This window comes from Schistocerca piceifrons, chromosome X, assembly GCF_021461385.2.
Source record: "Schistocerca piceifrons isolate TAMUIC-IGC-003096 chromosome X, iqSchPice1.1, whole genome shotgun sequence".
Lineage (NCBI taxonomy): Eukaryota > Metazoa > Arthropoda > Insecta > Orthoptera > Acrididae > Schistocerca > Schistocerca piceifrons.
This window is the reverse complement of record NC_060149.1, coordinates 751819631-751836715: the sequence shown is the minus strand read 5'-3', so window position 1 is coordinate 751836715 and position 17085 is coordinate 751819631. Positions and strand designations below refer to the sequence as shown.

Below are 17085 nucleotides of genomic sequence, written 5' to 3'. Positions count from 1 at the left end.
TACTTTGGTCTACATTTATCATTGTCATTCTCATAGTAAGAAAACACAGATGGAATAATAGATGAGTCACTCACTATACATGTCAATACAAAGCTAGCCTATATAGTAAAGGCAAGAGCTGCAGGTCACCATGTTTTGTTTTCCCACATATACTTTACAGAATGCGCCCATTCTCCCTTCTGCGTTCCATTCATTGAATTAGTATTCATTATCTGTTTTATAATATATGTGCTACATTGCAAATATGTGATTTAAGACTAGTAGTAGCTCTTTTGTTATTTCCCCCTTTTGATTTGAAACAATTTTGATCCACTACGGCTTTTATAAAACCCATTACATTTACATAAAGGTTTAATTACCAGTGGTATGGGTAGTTCAAATAATTTTAGTGGATACTGAGTGGCACTTATTTTCGGACCATTATAAATATTCTGGTTGTTCATATCCTCTGAAGTAATTAATTAGAAACTTTTAGTTGTTTATTTAAGTGATTTAACATTTTAACATTATTTGCAAATGTGTAACTTGAGGTATTCCAGAAATATTTGAGTACAAGAAACTGTTCATCAAATTACTATAGTACTTAGTACTAAATGCAAATTTCCTCGTGATTGTTCATTCATATTTCATACATCTGGTGCAACTCTACATATTCTAGAAATATGAAATGCTAGATGTCATGTTAATTTGTTGTTTATGAACAACTGATCCCATATTCATCTGAGTGGAAATTTCCCAGCAGTTATTGATTGAGGTTTTGAAAATAAGACTGATTATATGAAAGTATTTGTTAGAATAGAGAACACTGTAATCTTAAAATAAGAGAAAGGGAGTCACTTACCTATAGCAGATCAATGTGTGAAGCACAGTAGCGCATAACAGGAAACAGCGTTCACACTAGATTTTGAGCACTAACAATTTTTCAATCAATAGTACACACATTCACACACACAGCCACACAGACACTTAAACACACACTCCCATGGCCACTGTTTGGGTGCCTGTATGGTTTGTGTGGTTGTGTGTGTGAATGTGTGTGCTACTGCTAAAAAAGAGATAGTGCCTAAAAGCTAGTGCGAATGCTGTCTCCTATTAAGTTTCTGAGCTTCATGCATTGATGAGCTATAGGTGAGTGGTCGCCTTTCCCTAATTTTATGTTTTGTTCCATCCAGGAATTTCCATAATTGTTGTACACTGTAAACTGCAATATTCCTCTATACCAAATTCAACACACTAAACTAAAACACTGAATTATCACTGTTGTGCACTTTTCAGAAGTAAAACGATTTATACTTTTACATCTACATCCATATTCTACAGACCATTGTGAAGTGCTTGGCACAGTATATTTCACATCGTACCACATACTATATTATCTTTTTGTTTTATCTGTATATCAAGGGTGGGAAAAATAACTTCTTAAATGCCTCCATGCACATTGCAATTAGGATAATCTTGTCTTCATGGTTCTTATAGGAGTGATACATAGTAGCTGTAGTATATTACTAATTTCCTCACTTAATAACTGGTTCTTGAAATTTTGAAAGTACGGTTTCTGATGATAGATACTGTTTATCTTCATGTATCTGCCAGTTAAAGTTCTTTGGCATTTCCATGACACTAACCCATTGTTCAGACAAACCTGTGACCATTCATACTGCACTTTGTTGTATATGATCTACATTCCCTATTTTGTATGGATCTCATACATACTAGCAATATTCTTTGTAGACTGGTTGCATTCTTTCAACTTCCTGGCATAGACCCAAGGTCTGTCACCTGATTTATGTATGATTGAGTGTATGTGATCACCCCAGTTCATATATCCAGAAATTGGTATGCCTATGTACTTGTATGACTTGACTGATTCCAACTGTAAATAACTGATATTGTAGTCATAGAGCTCTATATTTTTGTTTATTGTGCCTAACTCTACATCCCTGAAGATTTATACAAGTTATCAATTTTCACACCAGTTTGAAATCTTATCAAGATCTGACTGAATACTTCTGCAGATTTTTTTTTGATGGTGCTCCATTATACATACAGGGCGACAATTATTGAACTAAATTATTGAACTATATGAAAAAAAACATAAATTAGTTACACAAACTACGATGTGCACACACTTTATTCAACATATAAACGTCACTACAGATACTGGGATTTAGGTTATGACATGTTTGATATGCCTGCAATCATTGGCGATGATGCACAGATGAATAGTGAAATTCTGCATGACCTGTTGAAGTGTCGAAACGTTGATGCCATCGATGACCTGTTGAATGGCTGTTTTCAGCTCAACAATGGTTCTGGAGTTATTGCTGTACATTTTGTTTTTAATATAGTCCCACAAAGAGGAGTCACATGTGTTCAGATCTGGAGAATATGTCGGCCAATCAAGGTTCATACCAGTGGCCTCTGGGTACCCCAGAGCCAGAATGTGGTCCACAAAGTAATCCTCAAAGACATTAAACACTCTCCTGCTTCATTGGGGTTGAGCTTCATCTTGCATGAACAACACCTTGTTGAAATCAGGGTCACTTTTATGATTTACGTTCGAATTTATATGTCGATTTCACAATAGTGATGGATACATGGATTTCATAATGTGGTGCCATCAAATTTATATTGCCTAGTATGATGCTGTAAATGTTTTATTTATTTATTTTAGGACTGAAACTGGTTGCTCAATAAAGCAATTTTATCAGCTGCTCTTGGTGGTAAATCATGATGTTCTTCATATATTTATTTATATTCTTAAATATCTCAGATTATTATGAGCATTGTCTGTCAGGTCACTGACATACAACATGAACTGCAATTGTTTCAACATACTTCCCTGGGACATGGCTGCAGTTATTTCTACAACTATCAATGGCTCTCCATCCAAGTTAACATGCTGCATCTGTACCAAGAAATCCTCAATCCAGTCACATTTTTTATACCCAATACAACTGAACTTTATTAAAAAGTTATGATGTGTTACTGAGTCAAATGATTTTCAAAAATAAAAAAAATACTCCATTCACCTGGCTGACTTGATCCCTGCCTTTCAGCATGTCACATGAGAAAACCACAAGTTATGTTTCACATATCCGATAGTTTTGGAATCCATGCTAGTTTACATAGTGGAACTCATTTTGTTCAAGATACGTTATGTTTGAACTCATAATATGTTCCAGGATTATACAAAATATGGATGTCAGTGATGTTGAACAGTAGTTTTGTGGGTCATTTCTGCTACCATTCTAGTAGATGAACCACCTTTAATTTCCTCCAGCCACCAGGAACAATTCATTGTTTCAGGGATCTATGATATACTGTGGTTAAAAGAGCTGCAAATTTTGTATAGCATTTTACTGTGATTTCATCAGACATTGTGCCCTTCTTCAGTTTTCATTATTTCAGCAGTTTCTCAACACTTGTAACACTAATATCTATTTCAGTTATCTTTACTGTATTGCAAGAATTAAACTATGGAATTACTCTTGATCATTATTTTAAAGGAAATTTGAAAACACAGTTCCATTAAGTTTCGGGTGTGCTGCCGCAAGAAATCTCCTTCTTCTTCTAATATTTCGGCTGTATAATGTTCAGCCATCTTCAGAGTGAGCCGCAAGACTGCCGCTCCAGTGCTCACTTCGTCCCTTTATACTCATGTACCGCACGACTGCGCATGCGGCTGCACACCCGAAACTTAATGGAACAGTCTTTGCGCCGCCAAAACCTGAAGATTCACATTTGAAAACACAGTCCAGCATTTCGGCTGTGACTTTGATATCCCAGTTTCAGTTCCAATGTCCTCCACAAGTGTATGGGCACTAACTTGGGTTTCACTGACAGCCTTTACAGGTGACCACAATTTCTTTGGGTTTGTGAGAGGTCTTACGATGCAGTATGTGATCAAAAGTATCCGTACAAAAATGGTTCAAATGGCTCTGAGCACTATGGGACTTAACATCTGAGGTCATCAGTCCCCTGGATTTAGAACTACTTAAACCTAACTAACCTAAGGTCATCACACACATCCATCCCCCGAGGCAGGATTCGAACCTGCGACCATAGCGGTCGCGCGATTCCAGACTGAAGAGTATCCGGACACTTGGCTGAAAATTACTTACAATTTTGTGGCACCCTCCATTTGTAATGCTGGAATTCAGTGTGGTGTTGGCCCACACTTAGCCTTGATGACAGCTTCCACTCTCACAGGCATATATTCAGCCAGGTGCTGGAAGGTTTCTTGGGGAATGGCAGCCCATTCTTCATGGAGCGCTGCACTGAGGAGAGGTATTGATGTTGGTCGGTGAGACCTGGCATGAAGTCAGCATTCCAAAACATCCCAAAGGTGTCCTATAGGAGTCAGGTCAGGACTCTCTGCATGCTAGTCCATTACATGGATGTTATTGTCATGTAACCACTCTGCCACAGGTCGTGCATTATGAACAGGTGCTCAATCGTGTTGAAAGATGCATTCACCGTCCCCAAATTGCTCTTCAACAGTGGGAAGCAAGAAGGTGCTTAAAACATCAATGTAGGCCTGTGCTGTGATAGTGGCATGCAAAACAACAAGGGGTGCAAGCCCCCTTCATGAAAAACACAACCACACTACAACATCACTGCCTCCAAATTTTACTGTTCGCACTACACATGCTGGCAAATGACGTTCACTGGACATTCACCATACACACACCCTGCCATTGGATCGCCACATTGTGTACCATGGTTCGTCGCTCCACACATTTTTCCACTGTTCAGTCATCCAACGTTTATGCTCCTTACACCAGGCGAGGCATCGTCTGGCATTTACCGGTGTATTGTGTGACTTATGAGCAGCTGCTTGACCATGAAATCCAAGATTTATGACCTCCTGCCTAACTGTCATAGTATTTGCAGTGGACACTGATGCTATTTAGAATATCTGTGTGATGGTCTGGATAGATGTATGCCTATTACACATTACGACCCTCTTCAACTGTCGGCAGTCTCTGTCAGTCAACAGACGAGGTCAGCATGCATGCTTTTGTGCTGTATGTGTCCCTTCACATTTCCACTTCACTATCACATTGGAAACAGTGGTCCTAGGGATGTTTAGGAGTGTGGAATTCTCACGTACAGACATATGACACAAGTGACACCCAATCACCCGATCATGTTCGAAGTCCATGAGTTCCACAGAGCACCCCATTCTGCTCTCTCATGATGTCTAATGACTACTGAGGTCGCTGACATGGAATACATGGCAGTAGGTGGCAGCAAAATGCACCTAATGGGAAAAACATGTTTTTGGGGTGTCTGGATACTTTTGATCACATAGTGCAGCCATTACAGGCTTCAAACATTGCCCTTGTGACAATTAAATGTTTTTCACTTATCATCTGTCCACCTATAGCTTTATGATTTGTTTTACTTTTATTCTGCAGTAGTTGCTGTTTCTTTAGAAGTTACTTCACAGAGACTGTATACAATGGTTGGTCCATCCAATGGTGAAGTGTTCTATTGATACATATCTTTCTAGTGCTTGGTCAACTATTCTTCTAAACATGAGCAACAGTTTTTCTACATGCTCCTCCATAGAGCAAAATGTTTCAGGTCCTTCTTTGAGATGTGATACTACTGCCTCTTTAGTTTACTGGTTATTTAAATCATTCTACTTGAATTAGTTAGCCTTTGTGTTTCCCTGCATTTACACAAAAGCTATCTGGTTTCAGTTTTCTCAGTACTCTTTCATTCTTGGAAATGGTCTGAAAGCTAACAGTCTATTTTTATGGAAATTGTTTTCCAACGCATACCTGACAAGTGCACACACATTTTTTTTCCATTTTCCTGTTTGCAACATTTTTCCATAAACTGGCTTGTGAGCCAGCAGGAAATCAGTTTAATCAAACAAGGTGAAACAGTGTTAATGGCACTAGATTCATATCCAATAGTGTTCAAAATAAGTCTTCATTTCCCCAACGTGTTTTAGATTTTCCATGATTTTATGAAGTCACTTTGATAGGTTGTAGTCATATTATTCCCATGTACTTTTCCAACTGTGTTAGTGCTACATCTCTGTTCAATCCACTTTAAGACTTTAATACTAATCTTTCTTCCTTCTCTTAAAAATATCTGTATTCTGTTGCAAGTGAATCACTGTGCTTTATGAAAATTGGTATGCCCAATAGGCTTCCATATTGCAACCTCATAAGTGAATACATTTATCAAATATCTCTTCCTAACCAAACGAAATCTTGAACCACTCAACTGGTTAACACACATTGCTGACAGGTTTATGACCTGACTCAAATAGGAAGATAAATTCTCCTCATTTCTTCAAAACCACAGTGCCTTGCCACAAATACATTTCGCCAGGCTTTATCTGCTCAATAAACCATTTGCTCACTTCTGGCCTACACCCATCCTAAGATACTGTCTACATTAAACCTACCTACTATCAAAAAAAGACTCACTTTGACAGCTGCTATTCCTTCCAAACACTAATTCCCTCATCTACAGACTTAGTAGTATGTTCCTTATACCCCTTGTGTTACTTCTAACCAACCACAAAAGAGTGTCTTTATCATGCAGTAGCACCCTGCAGGAGAGTTCAGCCATATCCTATGCCAGATACTTGATGTGCTTTTGGTATTTTGTGAAATGATGAACATCCTTCCCAAGATCCTTACTACATTCTCCAAAACGGTAATCAACCTTTCACACTATCTGTGTAACACCATGGGCCATCCTTACTTTACTTCCAGCCTCAATCTTCCAGAGTCATAACCCCATGTATGGTACATGTGTATGACTTTTTCCAATGCACTAAAACCATAGTATAGCATTCTTTGCCAGCTTGGCCAGAAATCAGCTAGTCCGTACCGTGAACTTCCATTTACAAACTGCAGGCCAGAGTTGACTCACATGGGAACTACCCAATTCGACATGTCTAACACTGCCCTAAAATGTATTATACAGAAAGAATACACTGAAAGAAACATGATGTCAAATTGTTCCACTGCTACAGCAGGCAGCGCACGTGTAACACTGTGGGCACATATCACTGGTTGATGCCATATCAGTAAACAGGTAACATGGTAAAACACAATTATAATATGTAATGTGAACTTCATCTTCCATTAATACTTTCTCTTATACAAGGATTCACAGTTACTAGTCACTAAAATTTGCAACTCATTTAATATCCATAATAATTAACTGTTGTCTTTGTGTCATCACCAGGTGTTAACCATGGAGATAAAACTGAATTAATTTTCTTTGTGATTCCTTCACATATGCTTGCTAATAGCATCTGTCTTTGTGCAGGTTCCAGAATAATGTGGAATCCAGTTAACATTTTCAACCTGGCAAAGTTGAAATATGAAGAATGTGATATGCAGTAGAAATCCCCTACTTCTCCTGAAGACCTACACATATTTTATTTATTAGTTAATTTCTTGGATATTCATCCAAATGATGTTGACATTTTGTCAGGAATTGTGGTAAAATTAGAGGAAACAAGATACAGCTTGATTGCTTCTGTGAATTGTGGTTTGAATAATGATTTTTGTGCTAATTAAAGTCCAGAACAAAAATAGAGTACCGGTACCTTCCAAGTCCACAGAACACATGTACAGTAATAGCTTTCAGTGAAAAAGAAAAGGCTATAAATTTTTTAGTTAAACAAAGAAGGGGGAAAACACTTAATTTATAAGCAGTGTGCAAAGCCAGTTTTGTTTCATAAAAACTGAACATGAATTGTATAAATGGATGAAAAATTTACACAAAGTATGAAACAATGGGCAAAATGAAACTCACAAAAGTGTGAAGGAAAAATTATTTGAAAGAATTGGAAGTGCTTGTGAGAGTCAGTGCACAGTTACTAAGGGAGTTACACAAAACTGGTCACTCCGATTTGCAAGTGAGATGAACATTACTGGTTTCCAGACTTTTTTGACCCGGTTAAACAGATTCAGGAAATCATATGGAAAAGGAAGTCACAAAATTACGAAGTTTACCTCAAGTAGATGTGTAGAGGAGATGTCATCAATAGGTAATACTATAGAGAAATTCATAGCTCACATGAAGACAAAGCTTCTTGTTCTACTATAAAATGCTGCATATAAAGCTAATCTGACAGGTTTCACGTAAACTGCACTTCATCATTTTGAGCAAAAAAAGACAGAGTCATTTGTGCAGTTGATGAATGTTGTGACATGTACATAACAATGATACCAGTCCTAAGTATCAGTGGATTACTGTTTCCACAGCTTTATACCTGTCTTCAAGAACATTAAGGCAAATTATGACCAAAAATTTAAAAAAGGACTATTTACTTACAAAAATATTGTAACTAGTGTAGCAAAATCTAGAAAAATGGGAGAGAATGATTTTTAATGTTACATCCAAAATGTCTTCCTATCATTTTTAGAATATAAATCACTACTGTTGCTGCACTCTTGGCCTGGATGTAACAATACCTCTGTCTCTAGGAGGATGATTAAAAGGCTGTTAATATAATTTGGATTCCATCTGGAACTAATGCTATGTGTGATTCATCCTCCTAATAAAAAAGACTTTCCAATAGTCTAAAACATTTCTTAGGAAATTGTTGGACATTATAATTTCAATTAGCTCTTTGTCATTTCAGGTAGTATTATTAAACTTCAGTCCTTTCCACAATGTCAGTTTGCACCACCACAGTTTACAAATTTGATCAAGTATGCCTGATGTGCTGCTCAGTATGCAGAACAATGACCACAACTGTTTCTTACTCCATTCCAATTATGTCTATATAAAGTTGGTAATTATTGTGAGGTGCCTGAATGCATTAATTTTTCTTTTATCAGGTGTGCCTGGTGTAAGGAAAATGTTTGCTTTCATCACGCAGTAGACATTTTTGTGATGACTATGGGGAATAAGCAAGGAACTCTTTCATTACCAGCAAAATATACATTATTAAAAATTATCATAAGAACGGTGGTACAAGAATTGTTATAAAATATTTAATGTCAACAAATTAAAGTCCCGACTGATGGAAGTAATCTGTAATGTAACATGATACAGTGCCTTGACTTTCTTTCCTCTGCTAGTCACTTGTGTAAGAATTAAATCTGCAACAGTTTAGCTGTTGATATGAACTGCTAGTTATTCAAAAAATTAATTCCTTCAGACATTTCTGTTGTGGTTAAAGTGCTTAAAATTCTTGTGTCTGCCCTTGGGACTTAGCACTATGTGGTGCTACTTCGTCTTGTCATGACTGTATCTGCTTATTTGCTGACTTGCATGCTAGGCAGAGCGCTTTACAAACTGCTGCTATAAGTAAGTTCTTCATGTGGCAAAAAATGAGTAACTTTAACATTAAAAAAAAGATATGCGTAGTGCACCGTAGCAACTAAAATTTTGGCAGTGCATTTCTTTCCATGAATTCAGCCTGTGTGAAAAATTGCAGGGTATGTTCTAACATGTTAAACTGGACCATTCCCTTGTCAGATAACCAACTTCAGAGCTTTCTGATCATAAATGCACTGGTCATTTCAACAGCTTGTTCATGACTCATGCCATATGAATCAACCCCACAACAGCAGGTGAAAATTGCTCTTATGGTACCTCCACACAGTCTGTAGCTAACCAATCTCCCTGACTTCAACAATGATAAGAGAAATCAGAGCAAGTATGGAAGCATATAGACAGTCATTTTTCTCTCACTCCATTTGCAACTGGAACCGGATAGGAAATGGATAAGCTCTGATACAAGGTACCCTCTTCCATGGACCATATGTTGGCTTGCAGAATATTTGTGTAGATGTTGATATAGATCTGACAATTCCTACACGCCTCTTCCTGCTGCACACTTTCCACTCTTCTCCTAGCCTCCTTTATTTTTTCCTTCCTTTCCTTTTCTAACTATGCACCATACTCTTGCTAGCCTCTCACTCCAGCGTAATTCTCCTTGCACTTACTTTCTTATTCATTTGCTCAATGTTTTTCAGCTTGTTTCATTTCTTCTATGTTCTCATTTACATTCAATTTACCACATGAAGAACTACCTTCATTTTCCTCTCTGAGTTGTCCCTTCATTTCTGCTCTATGCATCCTAAACTCCTCAGCTTTCACAATCAGTTCCTCCAGTCATATAACACCAAAAGTAAGCATGTGAGCAGAAAGGGATGGGATTTAAAAAGCCAAAAGACTCATCACCAGTTTCTTTGTGTGTATCTGTCATTCTGTACTTCATCTTCAAGAAGAATGATGATCACCCCTTTGCATCTCTGTTCATACTCAATCTAAGAGTTTCCATTAACATTATAATTTGATTTCATAAGTGATTTTGCCAGAGAAACTATATAATTCAGATAAGTGCTTTCTGAGTTGTCATAACTTCTGGTAGTGTCTGCAGCATTGGAAGGCAAAATGTTAGTCAGACAAATATGCCTTGGACCTTGGTCTAATCCCCATAAAACAAAAATCATCAGTACTACATTGCATGATGAAAAAATGTAAATTATAAAATATCACTCAGTGGGGTACTTTTGATATATTTGAAGAGACAAGATTCTGTGTTGACACAACATAAACTTTGTTTCATTAAATATACTAATGTTGTACTTCATATTTAACTAATATCATACAAATGATACTAGACAGTCCCATCATCATAGCAGGTTATAGTAGACTAGAGAGAATCTTAAAACCATACTATCAATCTGTTTACTTTTTTTATAATTTTTATTAGAGGATCTTTGATTTTGGGCAGTACATGTCACTAAACAGTGCATTCAGAACTGAAGAATTAAGTGGTCTTTTATGTCCTTATGAAATAAAAGAATTACATATTTTCTCAATCAATAACTTTGTGGATAGTTTACTCAAAGTTTTGAATCTCTCAATACACAGTGAATATTCACAAAACTATCTCATCTGTCATGTCAGTTGTGTAGGCAAATGAGGCACATTTCATATCCCATGATCTACAGGCATCAAAAAATAATACCCAGTCTCACATCAGTCATCTTAGTCAAAGGAAACAAATGAAACAGAATCATATTGATGAATAATTACAACTAACTGCTTATGGAATTTACTCTACAAAAAAAATGTTATGTCACTTCTTATCTCAACACTGTAAACATAAGAGAAACAGTTTCAGAGCCTACAGCCAGGCTTTACTTCTGAACGTAGCAAATATATTTTGTCTGAGATGTCTTAAACAGGGAGGCATAAATCCAACAGTGCATATCAGGAGATACAGGCAGCTTGGTGGAAAATGAATTAACAGAAAAATTATTGAGACCTTCCATCAGTATTAAACGTTTCTCCTCTTAGATAAAACATAATGCATTCATTACCAATCTACGTATGATGAGGCTCCATAAATAACCTTAAACATAATGATCATATAATACCTAAAACAGAATTTTTGATGTCTCTCTACTTTCTTAATGATAAGAGCTGGAATTGGAAAACACACACTATGGATTTTCTTTGCTTCTGCAATTTTTTCATTGGAATGAACCACAAGAGCTTGAATCAGGTTGTGAGCCACATGATTAAGTAAGACATGTAATGTAATAATTGTGTAAATGTTTATGTCTGTGTCCACAAAAATACTGAAAACATGTATTATTTCTGTGAATCAACAGACACTCACTACATAATAATGAATTATCATTTATATGTAATTTACTAAACAAGTAAGTAGAAAACACACACAACTCACTCACTCACTCACTCATATATATTGTTTTGGTCTTCAATCTGAAGACAGCTTTGATGCAGCACTCCATGCTACTCTACCCTGTCAAAGTCTCTTCATATCTGAATTACTACTGCAACCTACATCCATTTTAATCTGGTTACTGTACTTGTCTCTTGGTCTCCCTCTGAAATCTTAACTAAACTGATGATTTCTTGATGTCACAGAATGTGCCTGTCAACTGATCCCCTCTTTTAGTCAAGTTATGCCACAGATTCCTTTTCTCCACATTTCTGCTCAGCATTTCCCTATTCGTTCTGTGATCTGCCCATCTAACAATCAGTATTCTTCTGTATCACAACATTAAAAAGCTCCTATTTTCTTCTTGACTTAACTGCTTACCCTAATTTAGAGGGGTCTTTTCTATCTCGTGCACTTGAGATCAAAACTGATGTAATGAGATACTTTGTTGATATGTTAGAAAGCAAAAGATATGTGACAGACACAAGACATCATGTTTTTACATATCCAACAGCATTGCACTCTACATATCACACCTTTCTACTAGTAATGAATTGATATTTTGTATTTGTTTTCTAAGCAGTATTTTATTGTGTAAAAGCTAAACAATTCGATTCCATTTCAATCTTGAAACTAAATTATTTTCAAAAGATCATTACTATTATCACAATTTTGTAAGACTATTACTGATTATATAAGTTATCAATTAGTTATCAATTAAGTTATCAATTAGTAGCATTAATGCGGTCGAGGTTACAGATTCCTCACAAAGTTCATCCACAGCACACATATGTTGTGCTTTGTCCCATACATCGCTTATGACAAAAGTGAGACACATATGTAACAAATGCTAAATATCTCAAGAAAATGCCTACTCCAAGTTGTAGATGGTAACTGCAGGAATCTTTGAAACAGATAAATGAGTTAATTTACAGCACAATGCAGCAGTAACTACATAAGGGCTACTATAGTGTTGTACACAGATTGTTATTAGAGTTGTTAGACACAAAGCATTAACAGCCTGAAGTTATCCAGTTTCTGCCAGTTCAGAAGTAGGGAATGTAGCAATGAAATGATTTATGAACAGTAAGTATAATGCACACATCTGAACTTGCTTGATTTTAAATGGGGACTCAGTGTGCAGGTCAAGCATGTGCCGCAATGGAGAGGAGTAATACAGGGGAAGCATGTTTCGTAACGAGTGTGTAACCTCGCTGTGGATAATTAGCTCTCTTTCTGAGAAGGAGTTGTGGGTAGCACTTTTGATGCACCATAAATTCCTTCATCATTCATTCTAGAACACACGCGCGCGCGCGCGCACACACACACACACACACACACACACACACACACACACACACACACACACACACACAAACTAAATATCATTCATCATTTTAAAAATAAAAGTATTCCAAGATAAGTCTTTCATTCTATAAGGTTAATGATGATGTGGGGGAGGGGATGGCAACAGATGGTGGGAGGGGGAGTGGGGGGAGGTGGTACTAGCTAATGTCTGATTGCACTCAGGAGTAATGGTCTAAGAAAGATTAGTAACCACTGAGTTATATTGTTGATCTGTGATTGTAAATCACTGTATGTGGTCTAAGTTAATCAAATGCATAAACAGAATGTTAATGTTTATTATTAATTTTAATTTATAATACTTTAATTTACCTTGCATTCATAGTATTCCAAGTTGGTAAATCATTTTGCACACTACACATTGTCTGTTCACAGGACAAGCAACTAAGAAGAAGATTTTGGGAATGGTTCCATATAGGCAGAAGACCTGTGGCTTCTTCTTCCATTCAGCTTGTGTCCTAGATTTTATACATATATAAGACACTCAACCTTTCAATTTATGTCCTCATTTCTGAAATGATACCCAAGGACAGACATGAAGCAATGCTCTTACTAAGATATAATACTTGTGTTCATTATTTAAGTAAAATATTATGAACTGTTTCAAACAATCCAAAGAAAAAGAAAGAACCCCTGATTTAAAAAATCAAGATAAAACTCATAATCTTTGGTACAGTACATCAAATGCACTCCACATCTACATACATCTTCAATATCAAACAAATTCTATTTCCTCTAATTTTTAAAAGAAAATCTGTTTTCATATACATTTTACCATAAAAATTCTGTATATCTTGTTCTATTATTATATACAGTTAAACTTTCCAATGGGTTGGCATGAACATAAACTAAAGCTACACTTAAAACTTGTTTCTGTGGAGGAGATACAATTTTGGAAAATATTAAAGGACTGTACCTGTTTGGAACTAAGTTTGTAATACATTATGGTGCCAAAAACTAAAAAGAGATGTGAAACTATTTGTTCTGCTACATACATTTTCTAATTATTTTTAACTGTGTATCCGATGTGTCACAAGTAAATTTTTTCTCTAAGGCTACTGAGAGTAAGTTGTGCATATAACCCATCTCTGTGTTATTCAATGAATGGCTCACTGGTTATCAGCTAACTGAAGAGATGCATTTCATGAATACAACATCATTATTTGAAGATCATTTGAGAAAAATGAGGTAAGTCCCATCTAATTTTCTGGACATCAGTTTAACACTTTGGACTCTGACAACACACAATGTATCATACAGTATTTCTTAAAAAGAGAATTAATATCAAAATTTCACATTTTACCATAATCACACTATCAAGATATATCTTTATGTACAAGAAAACAGGGTAATTACTATGTTGAAGCCTTACACTAAATTCCAAAATCCTGTACGAATATTTCACTCTGCAGCAGTGAGTACACTGCTCATTATTCATAGCTGCACACTATATCTTATACATACAGCATATTTAACATACTTCCACTTCATTATGCACCTCATAACTTATTCAGTAACTTTCTTATAATTTTCCAAGCTCTAATGGTATCTTGCTTTCTTTAAATACACCTGCACATCAGAATCCACTATTCAGTGTGTCTGTGGCAGACAGTAGAAGGGTGCCCATATCTGGGGGTGTGGCAGGTGAGGTGAGTGAGGGGGGGGGGGGGGGGGGGTGGCCTTCTCCAGCATTCAGGGAAAAGAAAAAAATATAGTGCAGTCAGATGTTTTTCTTTCAAGAAAATGATTTAAAAGTCACTGTTACATGGTCCTTAACTGGGTATAAACCGGAACTTTTTTGTGGCTTCTTACAAGGTGCTATTTGTCTTCCAAAATATTAAAAATACTCCATACACCCAGGACTCCCCCCCCCCCTCCCTCCCCCTCCCCCTCCCCCCCACACACACACGCAACAAACTATCAAATTTGTGCTCTTAAGAGGGTACCAGTACCATCATGTATAGGAAGATGATGTTCAGTATACTTTCAACAAGTCTGAGTTTCTGTACTTTTACCATCAAAGTCATCAAACAAAATTCAATTCTTTTGATGATCCACACCACTTCTTTGGTGATGCACACCACTTTTTTTGGATGGATAAAAAAATCTACTCACCAAGAGGTGGCAGGGAAAAATACATGTAAGAGTATTGAAATCTGAAAACTTTGGAAGTAGTGGCTCCTTCTCCTGGCAGAAGGTTTGAGGGAGAAGGAAGAAGGGTTAAGGAAAAGGTCTGGTGTGTTTTAAGAAATGGGAAGAGTTAGGAAAAGTCACTCAGAACCTTGTGTCAGGGGAGACTTACTGGACAGGATAAGAAGGATAGACTGATCATTAGGGACTGCACCACACAAGATTGAAAACCTGAGAGTACATTAAATATAGGCTAATATGCAAGACAGAGATTATTGACTAAACATTGTGCACAAATTAATAAGAACAGAAAGATTGTATGTAGTGGAAATGGTGAGTAGGGGAAAATAGATGGGTCAGAAAATAAAAGATACAGAAAACTAAAACAGGGGGAAGAAAGGAGTAGTTACCGAGCAGGAAGGCTGAGACCAAAAAAATTAATATAAATTAAGGCCGATGAGTGGTGAGAACCAAGGACATATAACACCATTTCCTTATCCTATGACTGTCCCCACTATAAGACTTGCATTATACACCCTCCTACCTCCATCTATACCAGCTCTGTAACTGGCAAAAAAATACTGTCAAAGGGAGAGACACCTGCTAAATGACGCATGTCATGTACCAGCACTGTTCAGCCTTTTCTATTAGCATGACTACCATCAAGGTATCAGTTAGATTGAATGTTCACAGGCAGAGCATTTGTACTGGCAACACACAATATCCAATTTCTTAGCATGCTCTGCAACATGACAGTCATGACCTCAGTGCCTGTTTCACCACACATGCCATCTAGATTCTTCCCTCAGACACCAGTTTCTCAGAACTCCCCAATTGGAAATTGGCATTACAACATGTCCTTGGTTCAAGTCTCCCACATGGCCTTCATTTCATTATTTTCTTTGGTCTCAGTGATTCTTCTCATTAATTATTTCTTTCATCACTCTCATTTAGTTTTCCATATCTTTTATTTTCCAACCATCTCTCATCCCCCACCTCTATCATATACAATGCACTTAGCCTTCCACTCTCATTAACTTGTGCATAATAGTTAGTCAGTAATCTCTGGCTTGCATATTACCCTGTCTTCCATGTGTAAGCTCTCAGGTTTTCAGATTTCATCCAGTGCAGTTCCCAACAATCAGTCATTCCTGTTAATACCATCCAGTAAGTCTCTCCTGACCCGGGGTTCTGGGCGACTTTTCCAGACTCTCCCTAAAACTCACCAGACCTTTTCCTTCACCCCTCTTCCTTTCCCTTCAACTGTTCTTCCAGAAGAAGGAGTCACTGGCTGCAAAATCTTGCAAATTTTGATGCCTTTCTTACGTGTTTTCTCCTGCTGCCACTAGATGAGCAGATTTTTCCATCAATACAATTCAGTTATATTTTCAGAAATTGATTATATTCATTGATACACCACTTTTTTGCAGTATATTGTACTAGAGGTTCTTGAGCATGTTTGTGAAGCTTGTTTTCTGACTAAATCAAACTATAGCACAGTATAAATATCTCCATGAACCTTCTCTTCCATCAAACTAGCTTGATACGTCTCAGACTGATATAAAATACTCAAGAATTGGTTAGGGAAGAGTTCTAAAAATACTATGGATTAATTACACTTTATTAGGATATTTCCAGTGAATATCAGTCAATAAAACATCTTCTCCTCAACCAGATTTACATGTTCATTTTGCATTACACTGCTTCATATTGATCCTCCTTGATACTTGACAACTGTGACCAATGTCTTTGTTTGATCTTGAACGTTAAATCAAATAACATTAGGTCACATTAGTTAAAATATGACAGGCTATTATGCTATGGTTGAATAAATTTCTTGGATTAACCCTGTATTTCATCTCTAGCTAAGTGGACCAAAGTGTGAATCAAGCCTT

At 36.7% G+C, this 17085-nt stretch overlaps 1 protein-coding gene across 1 annotated transcript in view; it reads left to right on the top strand.

Annotated features, from left to right (window-relative positions):
- The window catches only part of LOC124722040, a 1041203-nt gene extending 1027094 nt beyond the window's left edge, over positions 1–14109 (top strand). The window contains exon 23 of the mRNA XM_047247232.1: positions 13436–14109. Coding sequence (XP_047103188.1) covers positions 13436–13448 — 13 coding nt within the window. The 3' untranslated portion in view covers positions 13449–14109. The remainder of the gene's footprint in view (positions 1–13435) is intronic.
- The last annotated feature ends 2976 nt before the right edge of the window (positions 14110–17085 follow it).